The sequence below is a fragment of the Myodes glareolus genome, chromosome 17 (assembly GCF_982192425.1).
Source record: "Myodes glareolus chromosome 17, mMyoGla1.1, whole genome shotgun sequence".
NCBI lineage: Eukaryota > Metazoa > Chordata > Mammalia > Rodentia > Cricetidae > Myodes > Myodes glareolus.
In genome coordinates this window covers 43745122-43770521 of record NC_142042.1, presented here as the reverse complement: position 1 = coordinate 43770521, position 25400 = coordinate 43745122, and the positions used below count along the sequence as shown (strand labels likewise).

The 25400-nt window shown below is 36.1% G+C and overlaps 1 protein-coding gene across 3 annotated transcripts; it reads right to left on the bottom strand.

Annotated features, from left to right (window-relative positions):
• Window positions 1–4632: 4632 nt before the first annotated feature.
• LOC125406013 (alpha-amylase 1) lies at window positions 4633–24469 on the bottom strand. 3 transcript variants are annotated; one of them, XM_048442828.3, is made up of 12 exons: window positions 24323–24469; window positions 24139–24241; window positions 19073–19285; window positions 18601–18747; window positions 17560–17757; window positions 10658–10888; window positions 9351–9484; window positions 8440–8562; window positions 8246–8345; window positions 6304–6422; window positions 6068–6193; window positions 4633–4854 (listed from the first exon to the last, which is right to left on the bottom strand). In XM_048442828.3, exons 3-12 carry the CDS (start codon window positions 19238–19240, stop codon window positions 4665–4667), a joined length of 1536 nt encoding a protein of 511 aa, XP_048298785.3. In that variant the 5' UTR covers window positions 19241–19285; window positions 24139–24241; window positions 24323–24469; the 3' UTR covers window positions 4633–4664. The 3 variants fall into 3 exon arrangements, with proteins under 3 accessions (XP_048298785.3, XP_087753748.1, XP_087753749.1); XM_087897622.1 differs by having other exon boundaries at window positions 24139–24436; XM_087897623.1 differs by lacking the exons at window positions 24139–24241; window positions 24323–24469 and adding an exon at window positions 21414–21595.
• Window positions 24470–25400: the final 931 nt, after the last annotated feature.

The following is a 25400-nucleotide window of genomic DNA, read 5'->3' as shown; positions in this document are numbered from 1 at the left end:
CTAGGAACCCCTCTAGAGTCAAGTCTCTTGCCAACCCTAAAATGGCTTCCTTAATTAAGATATGTACTTCCCTGTTCCCATATCTACCCTTCCTCCATCCCAGAAATCCCATTACCCCAAGCTCTCCCCAGTCTTCCCCTTCTCCCTTCTTTCTTTAGCTCTCCCCATGTACCTAACTTTTGTCTCACAATCTTGTCTACTTCCATAATCCAGGAGGATTTTCTTTGGGTTCACCTTCTTAGTTAGCTTCTCTATGATCATGAATTATTGGCTCAATGTCCTTTACTTATGGCTAGAATCCACTTATGAGTGAGTACATACCATACCAGAAAATGGAAGGATCTCCCATGATTTTGGATTGGGAGGATCAACATAGGAAAAATGGCAATTCTACCAAAAGCAATCCATAGATTCAGTGCAATCCCCATCAAAATCCCAACAAAATTCTTCACAGACCTTGAGAGAATAATAATCAAATTTATATGGCGAAATAAAAAACCCAGGCTAACCAAAACAATCCTATACAATAAAAGTACTTCTGGAGGCATTACCATACTTGACTTCAAACTCTATTACAGAGCTAAAGTAGTGAAAACTGCTGGGTATTGGCACAAAACCAGAAATGTTGACCAATGGAATCTAATCGAAGACCCAAATATTAATCCACAAACCTATGAACACCTGATTTTCGACAAAGGAGCTAAAATTATACAATGGAGGAAAGAAAACATTTTTAACAAATGATGCTGGCATAACTGGATGTCAACCTGTAAAAGAATAAGAATAGATCCATATCTATCACCATGCTCAAAACTCAAGTCCAAATGGATTAAAGACCTCAATATTAATCTGACCACACTGAACCTGATAGAAGAGAAAGTGGGAAGTAGTCTACAAGACATGGACTCAGGAGACCACTTCCTATGTAGAACCCCAGTAGCACAAACAATAAGAGCAACAATGAATAAATGGGACCTCCTGAAACTGAGAAGCTTCTGTAAAGCAAAGGACACTGTCAGTAAGAAAAAAGGCAACCTACTGATTTAGAGAAGATCTTCACCAACCCTGCATCAGACAAAAGTCTGATCTCCAAAATATACAGAGAACTCAACAAACTAGACATTAAAACTCTAATTAACCCAATTAAAAATGGGGTACTGAACTGAACAGACAATTCTCAATAGAAGAAGTTCAAATGGCCAAAAGACACTTAAGGTCATGCTCAACCTCCTAAGCAATCAGGGAAATGCAAATCAAAACAACTCTGAGATACCATCTTACACCTGTCAGAATAGCTAAAATCAAAAACACCTATAGCCAATACTGGAGAGGATGTGGAGTAAGGGGAACAGTCATCCATTGTTGGTGGGAATGCAAACTTGTGCAGCCACTTTGGAAATCACTGTGGCGGTTACTCAGGAAATTAGGAGTCGACCTACCTCAGAACCCAGCAATTCCACTCTTGGGAATTTACCCAAGAGATACCCAATCATACTACAAAAGTATTTGTTCAACTATGTTCATAACAGCACTATTTGTAGTAGCCAGAACATGGAAACAACCTACATGCCCCTCAATAGAGGAATGGATAAAGAAGGTGTGGAACATATACACATTAGAGTTTTACTCAGTGGTGAAAAACAATGACATCTTGAGTTTTGCATGCAAATGGATGGAAATAGAAAACACTTTACTGAGTGAGATAACCAAGACCCAAAAAGAGGAATATGGTATGTAATCACTCATAAGTGGATTCTAGCCTTAATTAAAGGTCTTTGAGCCTATAATTCGTGATCCTAGAGAAGCTAAATAAGAAGGTGAACCTGACGAAAATCATATAGTTATCCTCCTGGATATTGGAAGTAAACAAGATTGTCAGGCAAACTTGTGTGCACCGGGGGTGGAGGGGTGGAAGTAAGGGGAGAGGGCTAGGGAGAAGGGAGAAAGGGAGGATTGGAGATAGCTTGGGGGACTGGGATGGGGGGAAGAGAGGAAGGATGGTTATGGGAGCAGGGAGGTATATATCTCAACTAAGGGAGCCATTTTAGAGTTTGCCTGAGACTTAATTCTGAAGGGGTTCCCAGGCCCAAGGAGAGGTCCTCAGATTGTTCCCTGGGCAGCAGAGGAGAGGGTGCCTGAACTGGCCTTGGGCCATAACCATACTGATGAAAATCTTTCATATCACCATAGAACCTTCATCTGGCGATGGATGGAGATAGAGACAGAGACCCACATTGGAACACTGGACTTAACTCCCTAGGTCCAAATGAGAAGCAGATGGAGGGAGAATGTGATCAAGGAAGGCAGGAACAGAGGGAACCCTCATCCGACGATAGATGGAGATAGAGACAGAGACCCACATTGGAGCACTGGACTGAGCCCCCACGGTCGAAATGAGGAGCAGAAGGAGGAGAACATGAAAAAGGAAGTCAGGACCGCGAGGGGTGCGTTCACCCACTGATACATGGGGACCGTTCTAATGAGAGCTCAACTAGGCCTGCTGGACTGACACTGAACGAAGATATAATCAAACTGGATTCTCTTAATGTGGCTGACATGGTGGCTGACTGAGAAACCATTGACAGTGGCACTGGGTCTTGTTTCATCTGCATGTATTGGCTTTTTGGGATCCTGGTCTATTTGTATGCTTACCTTCCTAGATCTGGAGGGAGAGGGGAGGAACTTGAACTTCCCACAGGGCAGGAAACCCTGACTGCTCTTAGGACTGGAGAGGGAGGAGGAGAGGGAGTGGGGGGAATGGGAGGGTATTGGGAGGAGAGGAGAAAGTGGAATTTTTTTATAAATAAATAAATAAGTAAATTAAAAAAAAATTCAGCACTAGGGCTCGAGAAGTGACTCAGCAATTAAGAGCACTGACTGTTCTTCCAGAGGACCCTGGTTCAATTCCCAGCACCCACATGGCAGCTCTGAGAATCCAGTTCCAGGGATTCTGACAGCTTCACACCAATGCACATAAAATAAAGACAAATATATCATAAAAATTTTTTTTAAAAATTCAACACTATTATCACAGACATATTAAAAATAATCTTAAAGTTCTTATGGAAGCCTAAGAGATCACAGATACCTAAAAGAGTTCTAAGGAATAAGAAATAATAATGCTAAAAGAATCGCACAACTGATTTGAAGTTGTAATGCGTAACTATAGTGATAAAACTTTCATTACACAAGATCAGAGACAACCACATGAATAAATGGAGTAAAATAGAGGGTCCACATAAAAGCCAACAAAGACGAATAATGGTCATTGGAGTTGTTTTTGGTTTCCCACTAGAACTAAACAGTAAGCCCTTATTACTTAGGATAGTTTGGAGACAGGACCTAGAGAAATTAAACAATAACTGGATGGGATATTTCCTTCTAGGTTGATAGTTTTCTTAGTGTAGAAAGATTCTGTGCAGACTTTGATGACTATAATTCATCAGAGGACATATCTATCTATAAATTCTGTCAGCTAGAAAACCAACAGGCCAGGAAAGATGTACCCACTAGTATAGTGGTAGTATAATTGATATAGAGATAATCAAATCCATAATGACTGGATTGCAGACTCACTTCACAAGAGGAACTCTTACATGGTATGCTAAACTTAACCAAAAGCTTATACTTCAGTGTGTCAATGAACTTTGGATAAAAACTACTATGGCTGTTTAACTAAGCAGACATCATGGTGTCTATTTATTTTTTACACGGTTATGTTCACCCATTGATTTGTATTGTTCTCACCTTTGGTCAGTGAAGTTTTCTTTTCTGTGGGTGACAGACAAAGCAGAAACTCATACTGGTCAATTGATAACATTAAGAGACTGCTAAGCACTCATCCAGGAAGGGGTCATCTATAAACCCCATTCAAAGATCAGGGAATATCATAGAAGAGGTGGTGGAAAGAAAACAAAAGAACAGGATTGAAGGGAGTGTTGTGAGATGATATCATTGGTACATGAAAGAACTATTCCTTTCATAAACTCAGCGAGTATTGACTAACTACACAAGTTCTGCTTGATACTTGTCACACAAAGATTCCACTATGGATTGGATTCATACCTTCCTGGGAACTATAAGCAATTAACATCTTTTAACACAGGGTAGATTAGATTTCTTGGTGTTTTATACACTAGCCAGTCAGGTTTGTTAAAGTAATAATGTTCAAGTAATAACTTTCTACCCATGTTCATGAAGGCAACCTTTCCTAAGAGCAGCCGGTCAAAAAAAAAAGATATAAAAAAATGGGGAAGAGAATGTTTGTTGTGAAGAAGGAAGGACCTAGTGAAAAATGGGAGTGAAAATAGAAGACAAGGAAGAAAATAAGATAAAAGTAATTAGGAAAATATATTTAGTAAAGAAGCAAAATTAGGGTACTATGAAACAAATGGTACTTGAGATAAAACAATGTATTTGTCAACATATTTTCAGAGATATGACACTGCCATTGACAAATAATTTAAAGAGAATCTTCTTAAACATATTAAAATCCATATATGTAAATTTCAAAAATTACATTGATTACAATAAGCATTTTTTTAACAATTCAAATTCCTTTGTGTTACAGAGTTTATATGTGTGAATGAAGTATAAAAGTTAAACTGTGTAAAAGAAAAGAAATACAAATGATTGATGCTCTCAGTATAAGTTTATTTTAAATTTTATAGTTTTGATTCAACATGGATTGCAATAAATGGGTCTTCAGCAGAGTTACTAATAGAAAATTGTGCAGTGCCATCACCAGAAACATAGACTTTAATTCCGGTGCAATTGCCATCAATTTTATCTCCAGAAATGACATCACAGTACGTGCCAGCAGGAAGACCAGTTTGTAAAGTTGTTGACAAAGACCTGAAAAGGAAATAGAGTCAAATTCAAATAGACACATTCAAGAAAGCAGACTATCTTCAAATTGAGTAACTTTCTAAACTTTGTGGTGTGTAAATATAAGTTTTAATTTGCTAGCCATAAAGTTAGATAGATTGAGATAGATATATGATAGATAGATAGGTGATAGACAGATAGATAGATAGATAGATAGATAGATAGATAGATAGATAGATAGATAGAGAACTAGATATAGATTATGATATATAGATAGATATGTAAAAGGAGCACTTATTAATGTAAAAATTTGGTTCCCATGTGGTGGCATAGTTTGGGGAAGTTAGCTAATGTGGATGTTGGAATTGTGTCTCTAAAGGCAGGCCTTGACAGGGAAAGACTCCTACCTTCTCTAGTTAGCGTTTTCTGTATTGTACTGTGGTTCAAAGTGTAAGTCATCAGCTTCCTGCTCCTGCCCTCATACCTTACTTTTCCCTTCTAACCCCCTGGATTTGCAAATGCAAATAAAATTTTTCTTCTGTAAATTGACTTGCTCATGCTGTTTAATCACAGCATCAGAAAAGAAGCTAATACAATCATCCAAATAAGCAATTAAACTTGCCACTGATACTGTCAACTACTTGGACAAAGATTCTCTAAGTATAGTTGTATACAAATGGAAAATGTTCAAGGAGAAGAAAAAACATGGATGCATCAAAAACAGAAGGGCAATAAACTAGAACTGTCGAACAAAACTCAATTGCCTACTGAGAAAAACTATCACCCAGAGCATGTATAAAAAGGTATTGAAACTATTCATCACACAGATGCAGAGAATTTGAGATTATATAGCAAAAAACAGAAAAGAAATAGTTGTGATACAGAGGTAGGAAATGGGGTAACTTATTTGAATCTATACATTAACTGATTTTTAGATTTACTGAATGTTTACAGGCTTTATACAGATATCACATGTGTATATGAATGAAAATATATGAAAATGACTGTGTAAGAGTACACCAAAAAAACAACAAAACAAAATTCTACTTAAAACAAAATCTATAAAAATGAAGAAACAAATTAAGAGAAAGCATCTTTTTTTTTCCCTACAGTTTTCAGGTAACTGAGCTTTCTTTAATCCATTAACAAAAATATTTTCAGCTACAAAAGAGCAGGAAGCAAAAGGAAGGATGTAAAAGTATAAAAGTATACAACCCTACTTTAATTGATTTCCACTTACCAGTCATCATTATTAAAGACAATGAATCCTTTGTTTCCTCTGCCAAAAGCTACTTGGTTGCTGCCATTATCCCACCAGTTTGAGAAAGGTTGACCATTGACTACATTTCTGAAGGCAACCATGTTCCTAAAAGCACAATATCAGGTAAAATGCTCATGCCCTTTATATTCAACAATTTAAAACACAAAGTTAAACAATTTTCTTATTAGACAAGATCTGTAGGGTGCACTTCCAACCTTATCTGGCGCCATCGATGTTCACAGACCCAGCCATTGCCACAAGTGGTATCTGCATTAATTGTCACTTCTTTGGTTGCTCCATTGTCATTTGGTGGTCCTACCCAATCGTTGATATCCTTAATTACAGTAAAATATTGTGGGATTTTAATATTCATATTCTATTTTCATTGTACTAAACTAAAAAAGTTCTGCTACTTGATTTTTTATGGTATCTACTTTGTGTCTAACTTTGGAACCTCATGAGTATTTCTCTAGAGTCATATTTCAGAGAAATATGACATTTTTATTTACACACACTTTATTTGCTCAGAGCCTTTTCAAGCAATAACTTCTTAATACCTCTCTTACTTCTTTAGTACTACTAAAGTAGTAAGAGCATTTGTATTAGAAAGATTTAAGAAAGACAGAATCCAGTACCAATGACTTTAGAAAACTCATTCAAGATACATCAGTCTTCTATCCCTGAATCTCATCATCTATAATAGAAATATTGTTTGCTTACTACAAAAATATCAATATCTGTAGGACTTCTTTATCAAATTAATATTAGTTTAGGTTTTGTAACATCTTTTAAAGTACCAATAAATATATTTTAATATCCTGTAATATATTTTCTAAAATTTTAATATGTATTTCATGATTGTCAACAAATTTACACATCTTCCTGAACAATTGAACAAACAGTCTCTCCATTGTCAATAGAGGAAAGGTCCCTCTTCTAAACCAAGATCTATCCAATTTGATGATCTACGATTCTATGGTCCCTATCTGTTGGGTAGTTGTGTTCCAGATGAGACCAAAACTGCCCGACATTGCAACATGCCAGGTAACTGAACTTCTGTACTTTCTCCAAGAGCTTTACCCTCTAATTCATTTCCCCAGGCATTTAGTTCCTCTTTGAATGCTTCAGTTAAAATATTGCATGATATTTTCGTAATGCTTAGTATTCTTGAATGAGTCTTCAAATTTATTTGATTCATTTAACATAATTCATATATATATTTACATATATTAGTTAACCTCAATTAAACCAACTGATTTCTTTCTTTCCATCAAAATATTCTAAAAGTATTTACCAAATATTTATCTTGCTCAAGTTTTAAACGGCAGATTTGGCCTGAAACTAAGAAGGGGTAGAAGCATGCCAAATTTCCCAGATTTTCTCAATTGAGAGCAGCAGGAGTTTGACTGCTCCCCGCTCCATATGCTTCACCCATATCCCACATCCCCTGCCTTGCTCTGCACCAACAAACCCCAACAGATAGACATCCCAGGGTGCTATTTTACCCTGGTGGTTGTAGCAACTGATAAGCTCATGTTTCTTCAAGGCTATGAGGATTTGTTGCTGTATATCTGAATAGAAAAACATTCCAGGCTGGAATTTATTTTTTTTCTATATGACCTTATAAGGTTTCTTGCTCTGGCCCTTGCTGCTCCCGTGTATGCAATGAAGTACACTGATTGTTCTGGCCCCCAACCAGTAACATACCACCACAGGGGTCCAACCAGCTTTATTTCTGGGGTATAACTGTTCCCTGCCCTCTCCTATTAAAAGAGTTGTCCTCCAAAAGTCTCTTGCTGTTCTTTCTGGTAGTTTCTTCTGGTACTCCTTCAGCCCTGGTAGGTGCCCCCCAGGGATAAGGCAGAACTCTAGTCCAACATTAAATGAATTGTTGATCTTCTTTTCAGGTGTTACTATGCACAATCTCTATATATCATTGACAAAGTAAGTACTATTAAATTCCTATGTTTTACCTTTTGTACCTTGATCTCTTGTTTTTAATGTTTTCTATAGTGATAAAGTAGATGGTAATTTTACAATATACTTACATTACTAAAATTACAGTATATTGAAATTTTTGGAATGTATTTTATGCAACTAATTTTGTGTGAAATTATAACCTCTTCCCTTTTATTGAAAAAATATATTTAAACGTACTTTTCCATTCTCAAAATATCTTGGCCAATGGTAACTTGACATTATTCGTGTGAATCCATAAGGATGAGCCAACATAAATCCAATTGCCATTTTATAGAGTCTGAAAATTACAATAAAATATTATAATAGAAGAATAGAAAATTTATCATCCATAAACGACAAGTAACAAAACAGCAAAAAATGGTTTTGCCTACCTAGCATCCCAGAAGGTCAGGATGGATGCTCCTCCAGCTCCATGACCTCGCTGATTATCATGGTTGTCCACAAAGACAAGGGCTCTATCAGAAGGCATGAAACCCCAACCTTCGCCCCAGTTCCTATTTTTAAAAAATATGCATGTATTATTTTTTTTACAATACCTTTAGGTTACCTTAAATCTGTATCTCTTTTTGTAATCTATTTGCATTAAACTATTGATTCTTTAGGTTACCTAAAATCTGTATCTCTTTTTGCAATCTATTTGCATTAAACTATTAATTTTATAACTAAAAAATTATTCACCAGGAAAAAAATTCTTCCAAGTGTGTGTATATACACATATGTAATTGACTAACATATCCCGTGATTCTACATATGGTAAGTTTATTTGTATTTCTTTCACATCGCTAGTAAAGTGTGTAATGTAGATAAACTCATGAAGGGTAAATATCCTTAACACATTATGAAAAAATGAGAAATAAATAAAAAAGACTGAATATTACACTGTATTGTATACATAGTTTAACATTAAATAATTTAACATTCAGATTAATTTATTGCAATATTTAAGTGTAACAGTATGTTTACATCATAGTTTTATTTATGAGTAGAAGGATTTTTAAAGTAATATCTTGACTTTAGCAGATTATAATTACCAAACTCTAGTTGGCTCATATCTCAGACAGAAAAAATGTCTTTAGGTGATATTTTGTATTTCTAGATGACTCCGTGTTATTGACAGTTAAAATGAAAATAATTAATTCTAGATGACTAATTGTGATTTAGACAGCAGTGAACCTTTGTGGTAGCTAATTCTTGATAAATATTTAATAAATTAGACTATGATCATGCATTGGGGTAACAACACATATATGACAGACAAAATAACAAAGTATAATGTATTTACTTTAAATAGGCCATCTTTTCTCCATTCCACTTGCGCATAACTGTGCCCAGTTTTGTTCCATACTTGAATTCTGTCACACGGCCATTTCCAAAGTACTCACTGCTTGTAAGTGCCTCACCACCCAGATCAATTACCTGTACAGATATAGGGAAAACTGTCATTTGAATAAAGTAGTATTAAAATGTTCAGTGTCAAAATAGTATCTTTTAAATTATTTAGGCTATTGATGCTCAAGTTGGTTCTTCCTATTTCTTTGTCAAGATAGAGACAGAGACCCACACAGAGCACTGAACTGAGCTCCCAAGGTCCAAATGAGGACCACAAGGAGGGAGAACATGAACAAGTAAGTCAGGACCGCGAAGGGTGCGTCCACCCACTGAGACGGTGGGACTGATCTAATAGGAGCTCACCAAGGCCAGCTGGACTGGGACTGATGGAGCATGTGATCAAACTGGACTCACTGAATGTGGCTGACAATGAGGGCTGACTGAGAAGCCAAGGACAATGACACTGGGTTTTGATTCTACTGCATGCTTTGTGGGAAGCTTTGTAGGAGGCTAGTCTGTTTGGATGCTCAACTTCCTAGACCTTGATGGATGATGGAGGATCTTGGACTTCCCACAGGGCAGGGAACACTGTCTGCTCTTAGGACTGGACAGGAAGGGGGAGGGGGAGTAGAGGAAGTGGGAGGGAAATGGGAGGAGGGGAGGAGATGGAAATTTTTAATAAATAAATTTTAAAAATGCATCACTATTGAAAGAAATTTGCTTGCAATGTCATTTTTGTCCAATAAAGAATATTTAAATATAATATATAATTTAAAATTCAGAAATTCATATCTTCAAAGTACTTACTGAAAGATAAGTTCAGCAATCAATATTCATTTAGTTTTCCAAAGAAATCAAATACAAAACAATACTAACCTCTTCATATGAAAAATATGCACAAAAATATTAATCAGCTTGCCCAAATTTTACACATTTAATAATTCCTCAGATAAGAGTCAAATGTAGAAAAGCAGCCTCGAGTCAATGACTAATATTTTCTGCCTGGCATAATCATCCCTGAGTATACACTAATTGGCCCAATAGTATCACAGGCTAAACAAATACTCTACACTCCTTTAAACCATTATTCTAGAAAAGAATAAAGTCTATTATATCTAAATAAAAGGGAGTTAAAGAAATTGCACATTTAACAAAGTATTCAGATATTAACCTATTAAAATTATGTTTAATAAAATCTTCCATTCATCTTCTGGCTAGCAAAACTGATGTCATTTATGTATACATAGCGTATTACTTTACCTCTTGAAAAATGAAAGGTCTGCTTCCTTGAGAGAACCATTTTGTATTTAAGTTATGAAGTTTGTCCAAAGCTGCCTTTATATCTCCAGGCCACATGTGCTTAGCAGCATCAAGTCTGAACCCTGCCACACCCATGTCAATGAGATGGTTCATATAGTCAGCCACCTTGGTACGAACATAAACTTTCTCAAGTGCAAGATCCAGAAGGCCAACCAGACGACAATCTCTGACCTATTGAAAGAAACAAATAAACAAGCTAAGCAAAATGGTGATTGATTCAAATGTCACCTTTCACGTCAGACTCCCTTTGACTAGTCACATATTCACCAATTGGTCTATTAGGAAGCTTCATAAAGCCTATTCATAGGACATAGGGAACATTCACATTCTACTACAAATACACCTTAAGAATATTTTCCGGAGTCCTTGGAATACCAGCTGTCCCTGTTTCAGTGTTGGGGAGTTCTATCCAGAGAGTGCTGAGGAATTTCATCCAGAGAGGAGGAGATGGGCAGGCGCCAATGCAAGAATTCCTCCAACAACCTGAAAGGCAACATGAAATCACCAAAATCCAGGGATCACGAAACTAGAAGAATTGAACACCCTACTCCATAAGAAATGGAAGAAATCAACTCTAAGCAGATCTTTATGAAAATAATAGAGGAACTTAAATTGGAGGTGAAAATCTGCCGTAAAGAAATGGAAGATAAGTATAACAAAAAGATTGAGGAAATGAGTAAAGAAATGGAAGAGAATTATAACAAAAAGTTTGAAGAAATGAGCAATTCTGTAAATGAAATTCTGGGAAACCAAGAAAAAATAATCAAACAGATAATAGAAATAGTTCAAGATTTAAAAACTGAAATGGAGGCAATGAAGAAAATAAAATCGAGGGCCGGCTGGCTATGGAAAGTCTAGGTAAACGAACAGAGACTTCAGTAACAAGCATATCCAACAGAATACAAGAGATAGAAGAACGAATCTCAAACTCTGAAGACACCATAGAGAAAATAAACGCTCTGACCAAAGAAAACAGCAAATCCAAAATTCTCATCACAAAACATTTAGGAAATGTGGGACATAATAAAAAAAAATCTAAGAATAATAGGGGTAGAAGAAGGAGAAGAATTGCAGAACAAAGGTTCAGTAAATATATTCAACAAAATTATAGAAGAAAACTTCCCTAACCTAAAGAAAGATATCCCTATGAAGGTTCAAGAAGCATACAGAACACTGAATAGACTGGATCAAAAAAAAAAAAAACCCTCGCCATATAATAATCAAAACACAAAACATTCAGATTAAAGAAAGAGAATTAAGAGCTGCAAAGGAAAAAGATCAAGTAACTTATAAAGGTAAACCTATCAGACTTACACTGGATTTCTCTATGGAAACCATGAAAGCCAGAAGGTCCTGGATAGAGGTACTGCAGAAACTAAGAGACCATGGATGCAAGCCCAGACTACTATACCCAGCCAAGCTATCATTCACTATCGACGGAGAAAAAAAAATTGCACGATAAAAACAAATTTAAAAAATATGTAGCTACAAATCCAGCCTTACAGAGAGTATTAGAAGGAAAATCACAACCCAAGGAATCCAACATTCCCAAAACCACCTTCAATAACTCAGACATCTAGCGACCCTTCACAAACAAAACTCAGGAAAAGGAAACAAACACATTCTACTACCCCCCCAAAAAAATAAATACATAACCGGAGTCTACAACCACTAGTCATTATTATCACTTATTATCAATGGACTCAATTCACCTATAAAAAGGCACAGACTTAGAGATTGGATATGAAAAGAGGATCCAACATTCTGCTGTATACAAGAAACACACCTCAACCACAAAGACAGACACCTACTCAGAGTAAAGGGTTGGGAAAAGGTTTTCCAAGAAAATGGTCCTAAGAAACAAGCAGGTGTGACCATTCTAATATCTAACAATATTGACTTCAAACTAAAATCAATCAGAAGAGATGGAGATGGACATTTCATACTCATAACAGGAACAATTCATCAGGAGGAAGTCTCAACCCTGAATATCTATGTCCCTAACATAAAGGCCCACACTTACGTAAAAGAAACACTTCTAGAACTCAAGGTAGTAATCAAACCACAGATACTAATAGTAGGAGACTTCAACACACCCCTCTCACCAATGGACAGGTCAATCAGACAAAAACCTAACAGAGAAATAAGAGAATTATTGGAGGTATTGAATCAAATGGACTTAACAGACATCTATAGAACATTCCACCCAAATAAGAAAGAATATACCTTCTCTGCAGCTCATGGATCCTTCTCGAAAATTGACCACTTACTGGGTAACAAAGGAAATATCCACAGATACAAAAAAATATTAGTAACCACCTGTGTCTTGTCAGACCACCATGGATTAAAGATAGAATTCAACAACAATGTTACCCCCAGGAAGCAAACAAATTCACAGAAGTGGAGCAGTCAACTATTAAATCACCCCTGGGTCAAGGAAGAAATACAGAAAGAAATTAAAGTCTTCCTTGAATTTAATGAAAATAAAGACAAAACATAATCAAACCTATGGGACACTATGAAAGCAGTGCTAAGAGGAAAGTTCATAGCACTAAGTGCCCAATTAAAGAAAATGGAGAAAGCACACATAGGAAACTTAAGAGCACACTTTAAAGCTCTAGAAAAAAAGAAGCTGATTCACCCAGGAGGAGTAGAAGACTGGAAATAATTAAGCTGAGGGCTGAAATCAACAAAACAGAAACACAGAAAACAATCCAAAGAATCAATGAATCAAAAAGCTGGTTCTTGGAGAAAATAAATAAGATTGACAAACACCTATCCAAACTAATCAAACGGCAGAGAAAGAACATGCAAATTAATAAGATCAAATATGAAAAGGGGGACATAACAACAGACACAGAAGAAATTCAGAGACTCATTAGATCTTACTACAAAAACCTGTATGCCAAAAAAGCAGAAAATGTAAAAGAAATGGACATTTTTTTAGATAAGTACCATATACCAAAGTTGAACAAAGACCAGGTGAACAATCTAAATAGACCTGTCCATAGTGAAGAATTAGAAGCTGTTATCAAAAATCTCCCTACCAAAAAAAGCCCAGAACCAGATGGTTTCAATGCAGAATTCTACCAGAACTTCCAGGAAGAGCTAATACCTACACTCCTTAATGTATTTCACAATATAGAAACAGAAGAATCATTGCCAAACTCATTTTGTGAAGCTACAGTTGCACTGATACCAAAACCACACAAAGATACAACCAAGACAGAGAATTACAGGCCAATCACACTCATGAACATCGACGCAAAAATTCTCAATAAAATACTGGCAAACCGAATCCAAGAACACATTAGAAAAATCATCCAATATGATCAAGTGGGCTTCATTCCAGAGATGCAGGGCTGGTTCAACATACGCAGATCTATCAATGTAATTCATCATATAAATAAACTGAAAGAAAAAACCGTATGATCATTTCATAGGATGCTGAAAAAGCATTTGACAAAATTCAACACCCCTTTATCATAAAGGTGTTGGAGAGACTGGGGATACAAGGATCATACCTAAATATAATAAAAGCAAAATACAGCAAGCCAACAGCTAACATCAAACTGAAGGGAAACTCTAAGCCATTCCACTAAAATCAGGAACATGACAAGGCTGTCCACTCTTTCCATACCTCTTCAATATAGTGCTTGAAGTTCTAGCAATAGCAATAAGACAACATAAGGGGATCAAGGGGATTCAAATTGCAAAGGATGGAGTTAAACTTTCGTTATTAGCAGGCGATATGATAGTGTACATAAGCGACCCCGAAAACTCTACCAAAGAATTCCTACAGCTGATAAACATCTTTAGTAATTTGGCAGGATACAAGATCAACTCCGAAAAATCAGTTGCCCTCCTATACACAAAGGATAAAGAAGCAGAGAGGGAAATCAGAGAAACATCACCTTTCACGATAGCCACAAATAGCATAAAATATCATCGAATAACTCTAACCAAGGAAGTGAAAGACATATTTGACAAGAACTTTAAGTCTTTGAAGAAAGGAATTGAGGACGATACCAGAAAATGGAAAGACCTCCCCTACTCTTGGACTGGGAGGATCAACATAGTAAAAATGTCAATTCTACCAAAAGCAATCTATAAATTCAATGTAATCCCCATCAAAATCCCATCAAACTTCTTCACAGACCTTGAGAGAATAATCAAGTTTATATGGAAAAACAAAAAACCCAGGATAGCCAAAACAATCTTATACAATAAAGGAACTTCTGGAGGCATTACCATCCCTGACTTCAAACTCTATTACAGAGCTACAGTATTGAAAACAGCTTGGCATTGACATAAGAACAGAGAAGTCGACCTATGGAATCGAATAGAAGACCCGGATATTAACCCACAAACCTATGAACACCTGATTTTTGACAAGGGAGCTAAACGCATACAATGGAAGAAGGAAAGCATCTTTAACAAATGGGCTGGCATAACTGGATGTCAACCTGTAGAAGAATGAAAGTAGATCCATATCTATCACCATGCACCAAACTCAAGTCCAAACAAATTAAAGACATCAACATCAATCTGACCACTTTGAACCTGATAGAAGAGAAAGTGGGAAGTAGTCTACAAGATATGGGCACAGGAGACCACTTCCTAAGTAGAGCCCCAGTAGCACAGACAATAAGAGAATCAATGAATAAATGGGACCTACTGAAACTGAGAAGCTTCTGTAAAGCAAAGGACACTGTCAGTAAGACCAAAAGGCTACCTTCGGACTGGGAGAATATCTTCACCAACCCCTCATCAGACAAAGGTCTGATCTCCAAAATATACAAAGAACTAAAGAAACTAGACACTAAAACTCTAATTAACCCAATTAAAAAATGGGGTACTGAACAGAACAGAGAATTCACAACAGATGAACTTCGAATGGCCAAAAGACACTTAAGGTCATGTTCAACCTCCTTAGCGATCAGGGAAATGCAAATCAAAACCACTTTGAGATACCATCTTACACCTGTCAGAATAGCCAAACTCAAAAACACCAATGATAACCTATGCTGGACAGGATGTGGAGTGAGGGGAACACTCATCCATTGTTGGTGGGAATGCAAACTTGTGCAGCCACTGTGGAAATCAGTGTGGCGGTTTCTCAGGAAACTGGGAGTCAACCTACCTCAGGACCCAGCAATTCCATTCTTGGGAATATACCCAAGAGATTCCCTATCATACTACAAAAGCATTTGTTCAACTATGTTCATAGCTGCACTATTTGTAATAGCCAGAACATGGAAACAACCTAGGTGCCCCTCAATGGAAGAATGGTTAAAGAAGGCGTGGAACATATACACATTAGAGTTTTACTCAGCGATAAAACAACAATGACATCTTGAATTTTGCATGCAAATGGATAGAAATTGAAAACGCTTTTCTGAGTGAGGTAACCCAGACCCAAAAAGAGGAATATGGTATGTACTCACTCATAAGTGGATTCTAGCCTTAATTAAAGGTCTTTGAGCCTATAATTCGTGATCCTAGAGAAGCTAAATAAGAAGGTGAACCTGACGAAAATCATATAGTTATCCTCCTGGATATTGGAAGTAGACAAGATTGCCAGGAAAAATTGGGTGCTGGGGGGGGGGTGCTGGAAGTATGGGGAGATTGTTAGAGAGAAGGGAGAGGGGGGGGATTGGGGATGGCTTGGGGGACTGAGATGGGGGGAGGAAGGATGGATATGGGAGCAGGGAAGTATATATCTCAACTAAGGTAGACATTTTACGGTTTGCAAGAGACTTGATTCTGGAGGGGTTCTCAGGTCCAAGAAGAGGTCCCCAGTTTGTTCCCTGAGCAGCAGAGGAGAGGGTGCCTGAACTGGCCTTGGCCCATAACCATACTGATGAATATTTTGCATATCACCATAGAACACTCATCTGGCGATGGATGGAGATAGAGACAGAGACACACACTGGAACACTGGACTTAACTCCCTAGTTCCAAATGAGAAGCAGAAGCAGGGAAATCATGAGCAACAAAGGCAGGACCGCAGGGAACCTTCATCCCACGATGGATGGCGATGCAGACGGAGACCCACATTGGAGCACTGGACTGAGCCCCCACCGTCCAAATGAGGATCAGAAGAAAGAAGAACATGAAAAAAGGAAACCAGGACCACGAGAGGTGCATTCACCCACTGATACAAGGTGACTGATCTAATAAGAGCTCACCAAGGCCAGCTGGACTGGTACTGAATGAGCATGTGATCAAACCGGAGTCTCTGAATGTGTCTGACATGGGGGCTGACTGAGAAGTCATTGACAATGACACTGGGTCTTGTTTCCTCTGCATGTACTGACTTTTTGGGATCCTGATCTGTTTTGATGCTCACCTTCCTAGACCTGGAGAGAGGCGGGAGGAACTTGAACTTCCCATAGGGCAGGAAACCCTGACTGCTCTTAGAACTGGAGTGGGAGGAGGAGGGGGGGGTAGTGGGGGGAATGGGATGGTATGGGGAGGAGGAGAGGAAGTGGAAATTTTCATAAACAAATAAATAAAATGAAAGAGAAAAAAGAAAAAAAGAATATTTTCCACTTTGAAGACTGAACTATGAAGAAATGACATAGGTAATATTAGAGTTGATTGAGGAAAATGTCGTGTTTCCTCTATATTTTTCATTCTTTCTTTATTTTTTTCTCTTAATGCGGGGTAAGAATCAAACTTTGAGACATCAAATAACTAAAAGAATGTTTTTGAAGATTTATTTGCATTTCTAATGCCTAGTGATATGCTTAAGGAATCTAAAATACATTTCATATAGTATTTAAAAAGTTCTATGTGCATACTGAGGTCAGAATTTTTATTCTGATCATTTTCCTCACCTGAGCAGCATCATTGTAGTTTTCAATGGCCCCACTTCCACTTCTACATTTGCCATCATTAAAATCCCAACTAGAGTATGGAACTCCAGAGAAGTCCCTGGTTTGTGGGTTGAAATAACTTCCACAGGTACTGCTGGTTCCTGCTTGAACCCCTTCTCCACACATGTGATTAATGACAGCATCCACATAAATACGAACCTGAACAGAAAAATATGTTATTCAAATTAAAGTAGAAAGACGAAATGTACATAATTAGACTAAACAGAATACCCAAATTTATAGATATGTGGATGGTTGGATAGCTAGATAGACAGACAAACAGATAGATAGACAGAAAAGTAGATAGATAGATGATAGATATGCTATTTTATTGTTTAATTTTATAAAAGAAAAAAGTCAAAAGTGAAAGAAAACCAATGTGAAATGGCAATCATAAACAGTCCTAATATTAGCTTGAGGATTTCTAAAGCTGATAAGTGGAAAACCAGAAACTGTTACCACTAAAATCAAATGAAAAGCATTATTTTTTTAAAAAATATATAATTAGGTTAAGAAAAAATGAACATTATTGATATTGAAAGGAGTTAATGGAAGTTAGTTTTACTCTCAGAGGAAAAAGAATGGTAGATACTGGTCATTATTAAAATGACTAATAACTATTTACCATAAACTGAAAATAAGTTATTGCATTTGAAATCTCTAATACTTGTTTGTAGAAAATGAGTGTGGTTATACAAATAAATAATCAAAGTTTTATTTATGGTTTGTTAGAGCCATTAAAATGTTGACATTACAATGGAGAGGGCCTCCTGATTTCATAAAACAAGATACCAAATTACCACCCCCATAAACTTCTCATTAAATGGTTCATATGAAAGAATTTTTCAAAACTGACCATAAAGCAGAAGTTAATTTTGAGTTGTAGCTAAAATGTAAAGAAAAAATTAAAGTCTAAAAGTTTATTTTCAAGAAGACTAGAAAACGTAAGACATATAATGGTTTTTCAGATAATAACTTCAAAGGAAATATGACTTAACTTACACTAACATTGTTGCACCTATTCACCATGTCCTTGAATTCATCTTCATTTCCAGACCTTGAACATATTTTGTAGCTAATTGGTTGGTATCTTTCCCACCAAGGTCTTGAAGGATTGTTAACCACAAGATGTTCATTAGGTGGAGATACCTACAAATAAAAAGTTAAGATTATCATATTAATTATGGCTTACTTTTCATAAATAAATCCTGTAGAAAACTATGAATGATTCTGCAATTCTTTGGTGTGTCCTGGTATATCTGCTGTGTTAGAACCACTAAAATCATCAACAGCACAATGTAGAGGGCCCCCTGGTGTCCTAAAACAAGATACAAAGTTACCATCCCCTAAACTTTTTCTTCCTCAAAAAGTATGTGTGAAGTAAAACATTGTTTAAAAATAATCAAAAACATAAGAAAAAACAATTTTATATAAACATAGTGAACTCCACATTTAAATCTTGAATCAATATTACCTGCACCCCTCCAAATCCATTAGGAGCTAAGTATCTCTCACATTCCTTTGCAATATCCGCCCAACGCCACTCGAACAGGTGGACAATAGAGGTTCGTCCATTTTCAGTGTGTGGCTCATATTGAGCCCAGCAGAACACAATGAAGGAAAACAGTAGGAGGAATTTCATTTTGCTATGATGTTGTTAGTGTTTTTTCTAACAACCACTTTATTCCTGAAAATTAAAAAAATAGAAAGGAAAGGGGAAAGAGTACAATGAAATAAAAGCTAACATGAATCAATATTCGTGTACTAGTTACTTATAAACTGTAAAGTATTACTAAAAATATGGTCCACAAGAGCCAAATAACAAGAAAAAGAAAAATTCTAAACATCTAGGTTTTTGAAGGTACTATCACTTATTAAGGAGAATAAAAGAGAACGTATCAGACCTGAGAAGAATAACAAGACTGATACAGGTTTAATTTTCCTTTGTCAATACTGATGTTCTTATTTGCTCCTTCCCCCAACAAACTGCATGAACACTACCTTTATCAAAACTATACTTTTTCATATTTCACAGGCAATTCCACAATTCCATGATAATCCATGCTTTTCCTATGACCCACTACCCTTAGGAAAATGGTGCATTAGCAACTGAAAAATATTTTGGTTTTAGTCTACATTTATATTCTCAGGTAAAATTAGCAAATGTTTTATGTGTGACAAGTTTGGGGAATATATTCTTGAATTATTTGATTTTTATTATAAATATATTAATATTTACACATTCCCCTTTCTGTCCCAAACTGCATTAAAGATTAACTTCAGACATGATCAGTTAATTCTCTTATGTTCTCTGTAAATCGCTGTAATAGACATACATTAAGTTCTTCATTTTCACAAATGAATGCTATACCAGAAAATATTTATTAGAGTCAATTCTAAGGCTTACAATCTATACAAAAACATAAACACAGAATCAGGGTAACTAAGTCAATTTGGCTTATATAATAATTGACAATGGCAGAATTTGATAATATGTCTAAGTGAAAGTCAGTGTATTTTTATTTCAGCAAAATTTCTGAAGTTCTACTTTACAGTACAATACCCATTGGTAGTAATTACTTGTTTAATCAAATTAAATGGAGAGAAATTCACAGTATCTCCACTAAAATCAAGAACATGAAAAGTTGTACACTCTCTCCATATCTATTCAATATAGTATTTGAAGTTCTAACGAAAGCAGTAAAAAAACTAATGAAGATTTGGAGATTATATCAGAGTATATAAAAATGACTCCAAAAATTCCAGCAAGGAACTCCTAAATCTGATAAACATAATCAGTGAAGTGACTGGAAACAAGACTTAAAAATGACTGCCCTCCTTTTCACAAACAACAAACAGACTGAGAAAAAAATCAGGGAAAAACTTTCACAACAGCCTCCAACAATACAAAACATCTTGGAGGTAACTGTAGCCAAGCAAGTGAAAGATTTGTACAACAAAAACTTAAAGTCCTTGAAAAAAGAAAGTGAAGAAGATATCAAGAGATGGAAAGAACACCATGCTCATGGCTCAGGAGGATTAAAATTGGAAAAGGAGCATCCTACCGAAAGAAAACTTTCTTTTCCCATTCAAAACCAAAACACAGTATTGTATTTGTGGCCTGGGAGATCATGAGTCCTATGATAGCAGCTATTACCCATGTTTTGTTAAATAATCAGGCAGTTGAATTCCTTTCTACATAATTATGTTTACCACTAAAGATTGATATATGTCTCAGCCTTAGACAAAGAACTCTTAAGCAATGGGTGACAGTCAAAGCAATGATTCGTAACTCTTCAAAGGACTGAGTCCAGCCCAATTCTATATTATCCACAATGAAACCCAGAAAACATCATAGAAGAGGGTATGGAAATATAGTAAGAGCTTGGGACTGGACTGATGTTGCAGACATTACTAGTGTCTTCTGCTCTTCCAGAGGACCTGTGTTTGATTCTCAGCACCGACAAGAAATTCCCAACTCTCTGCAACTCCAGTTCCGGAAGATACAACTTCCTTTTCTAGCCTCTGAGTGTACTTCATGTACATGTTGCAAAGATGAGCATGCAAGCGAAGCAGCCAAGCATATAAAATAATTGTGAATTTTCAAAAAAAAATCTAAGAATTTGTTGGTTTTAATGTTTTCTTTAACTGATCAATCATAGGGGTAAGGAGAGAAGGGAAGACTGAACAGGAGGAGAAGGGGAGAAGGATGGGGTAGGAGAACTTGAGTGAATGGGATAGTAGAGGTGGAGGAAGGGCAGAGATGATAGCAATGAAAGAGATATTTTGATTGTGGGAATAGTAAGAAAACTTACACTAGGGAAATTCTCAGGAGTCCACAAGGATGACCCCACTTAAGCCTCTAAGCAATAGTGAAGAGGGTGCCCGAACTGGCCTTGCTCTGTAGTCAGATTGATGAATATCTTAAATGTCAGCATAGAACCTTCTTCCAACAAGTGATGGAAACAAAGGCACAGACCCACAGCAGAGCACTGTTCTGAGCTCCCCATGTCCAGTTGAAGAGTGAAAGGAGTGAGAACATGAGCAAAGAGCTCAAGACCATGAGGGATTCATCCACTGAAACAGTTTACATGATTGGTACACTCACTGAAACAATTTATGTGAGCTAATGAGAGCTCACCTACTCCAGCCAGACAGCGAAGGAACCAACATAGGACCAACCTAGACCCTCTGAATGTGGGTGACAGTTGTATGGCTGGGCAGACTGTGGGGCCACTTGCAGTAGCACCAGGCAGGATTCATCCCTACAGCTTGTACTAGCTTTGTGGAAACACATTCTCTCTGGAGGAATATCTTGCTCAGGGAAGATATAGCAGGGAAGGTCCTGGACATTCCCCAAATCATGTTTCTTACCCTCTCTAATGGAAGGTGGGGTAGAGGGAAGTGGAGGGAATGGAAGGAGGTGTGGGAGTGGGAACTGGGATTGGTATGTAAAATAAAAAATATAGTTTGTTTTCTGTATAAAAAAATTTAAAAAGGAAAATCTAAGATCTGGAGGGCAGAATTAAGCACTGTAATATCTTGCCTTATGGATTAAACATGATTTTGCAAGTGTAAACGCATAGCAAATTTGAGCACATGCCCAAGACTTGCACAGAGGAATAAAAAAAAAAAAGAAGTTGGACTAGTTACAAAAGGCATTAAAACTGTGGGTAGAGGACTTAGAGAAGATAAAAGGGAATCTGTTCACAATGCCTTGTATATAAGTAAGAAATTTTAAATACTAATAATGTCAAATAGAGCTAAGGACATAGTCCATTGCCTAGTATTATGTGGTTTTGAGTTCAAATTTATATATACATTTATAAATATATGAACATTTGAATTTGATATCATCTAAACAAGAAAACAATTCTTTTCAAGAAGCATGTACAATATTTATAGCTACTTTGCAGTATTCAATACACATACACAGTGCATACTTAGGAAATCAGATTATTTAATGTTTCTTGGTCGACAACATAAGTTCTTGTGGAGCCTTTCATCTCATTTCCTGTAGTGACTAATAAGGTATTCGATAGGCTATTGTGAAAGATAAATCACCTATGTACTGTGGGCAGAAATTACAGGTTTCTAAAAAAATTATGAGGTGGAAATGCTGACAACACTAGTTTAGTAATTATTTGAATAGTGTAATATTTCTTAAATATGCCTAAAGCAAGTTAAAATATGTACAAAAAATAAAAATAATAGCTAACATTAAGAAATGATAACTGATGTGTGGCTTGGGCAGTTTAAGGCCATTGACAATGGAACCAATATTTAATCCTAGGGCATGAAGAGACATTTTGAAGCCCATTGCCTATGGAGGGATACCTTGTTTAGTCTAGACAGGGGAGGCAACACACCTTGATCTGCCTCAAGTTATGTGACAGACTTTATTGACTCCCTTTAGGAGGCCTCACCCTCTCTGAGGAGTGGATATTGGCTGGGGAAAAACGTGGGAGGAGTGAGAGGAGAGGAGGGAGAGGGAACTGGGATGGATATGTAAACTAAAGGAAGATTGTTTTAAAAAATAAAATACCTAACTGAAAATTAAACATAATATTATCAAATGTATATTTCAAATCAGTCTTATAAAATGAGTGTCTTATTATTTCAGTATAAATATTAAAGAGGAAGGACTGTATTATAAATTCAGAATTCCTCTTAATGAATCAAACTTAAATTTTGGAATTTAGCTTAAACTGTATTTATGGATAAAGTCTTATAATTAGAAGAAACTTGGTCTAACTAGTAAAAAAGTAGCAAACTCTAATTTGTATTTATATTTCTATATTTCCCTGTCTGCATATGTAAATATCAGTTGCTTGCAAAATTATTCATATTGGATTCTTCCTAAATTGATGGCACACTAAGACATTATGAAAATGAATTAATGATGAACAACAAGAGGCAGCTTACCTATTCTTGCCATGAGTAGTTAGTAGCCTAGAAGTCTCATAGTAAAATACATTTATAGTGAACAATTTAGTTTCAGGGTCATTAAAATATTAGAGTTTCTTTAATCTTCATATGTAATTTTATCATCTATAACTCACTGACACTATCTCTAAGTGTTGAAAGTGTCCATGGTTTATTTTTCCAGTTTTTAACATTTGAAAATGTTAGGGAGATATTTACATAAAAATTATTCAGGTTATGGCTGCTTTACTTAAAATCATTCATTATTTCTCTGAATTGTACATTGGATTCTGTCTCAACTCAGTAAGCATTTATCCATCAATACCACCTAACAGAAACATATAAACTTTGAGTAGCAGAAGTTGCATATGAAGGCCAGTACTCTAGAATTAAAGGTAAGTTTGGAACCAAGGCTCTGGAGTGTTTCCAACACAAACAGTACATTCTGTGCTGCTGGGCATTCAAACATGATCTGTCAACAAACTGATAAAAGACCATGAAACCTTTAAACCTAAAAATGACGGTGAAACCATTAAATAATGAAACAAACAACATTTACTTAAGTACAAACAGGTAAAACGTTAAAAAAATGCATGTAGTTTTAAAATTACTTACCACAGTAACTTGTATAAATAAAATCATTCAAATCTACCGTTAAGTGTTTGCCAGTTTATAAATCAAGAGAAATTTCAAAGTTTTGGTTTCAGTTTCTCTTCAGCTGAAAAAAATGAAAAAAGACAAGATTTAGAGTTTTATAATTTTCTCTAATCTCATCCTTTCAACATTCACTCTTGAAAACCTTATATAATTCTCCAAATATGATTTCTGTCAGCGTGGTGATCTGATCTCCAAGGTGACTGATGGTGGACTGGACACCACCACCCTGGTGTCCTTAACAAGCCACTGCCTTCCCTCAGGTGCTGCTTTGCCACCTCTTCTATTGCAACATAACTCACCAGTTTGTTTTCTCAGTATGCAACCTTTCCTCCTACTTTCCAATTTTCTTCTGAGTCATTTATGTAAATTACAAGGGTACTAGTCTATAAAACAATTTTAAAGATCAGCTTATCTTGTCTCTAATTAGTGAGAAAACCTGAATCAATAAAATAGATAAGACCATAATGGGAACAAACTCACTGGATCAGATGCCTATTGTTAGGTCTGAGTTCATCACCCACAATGTGATGCTTGAAGAAAATACCAAATTCATAGGATTTGCACTGTGCTCATTTATCAAATAATAAAACTGTTGTTAAATGTGACTTTTTTAAAAACGACAAAACTTCTAAGATAAACACTTAATGTTTAGTGACATGTTTCCTCATACACCTGAAAAGGGGAATTGTAGTCATCAGTACACTTAGAATGAGAAAAGAAAGTTATGGGTTAAGGTGGTGGTGAGATTGGTTCAAACTCATATAACAGGAAATATTGGAGTCATAATTCTGAGCCAAACCGTCCAACTCCAGAATGACATACCTCTTCCTACCTTGTCCTTTAATAGTTGCTATGATAAAATCAGATCAATTTTTGTTGTTGAAAATACCTTGGAATATAAAAAAAATTGGAAGGTATTGAAAGTGAACATTGTAATCCATTTACTTGGTTAAAATGTTCACTCAAAGTGAGATTACATGCTTCTGTTACATTACTCTTCAGTCTTAGATAGAGAAATGTATTATGACTAGAGAGGATTTAATTCTTCTGCATTTATATGATTATGTACACATCCAAGAATTAATATGTAATGCTGACAATTAAATGTAAAAAAAAAAATTTTACTTAAAGGTCTCCAGAACTGCACATGTTAAAAATGAACATTTTCTTTACTTTCCTTTCATGACAATGAGACTTTTAAGAATTCCATTTTTGATGTT

What these genes read in the sequence shown, in the direction of transcription:
- LOC125406013 (XM_048442828.3), bottom strand. Translation starts at nt 19,240, where the DNA reads ATGAAATTCCTCCTACTGTTTTCCTTCATTGTGTTCTGCTGGGCTCAA. An exon ending in ACTACAATGATGCTGCTCAG is followed by an intron (nt 10,889 to 17,559) that starts GTGAGGAAAATG and finishes TTCTTTCAATAG; the next exon opens with GTCAGAGATTGTCGTCTGGT. An exon ending in CTGACCTTCTGGGATGCTAG is followed by an intron (nt 8,346 to 8,439) that starts GTAGGCAAAACC and finishes TGTAATTTTCAG; the next exon opens with ACTCTATAAAATGGCAATTG.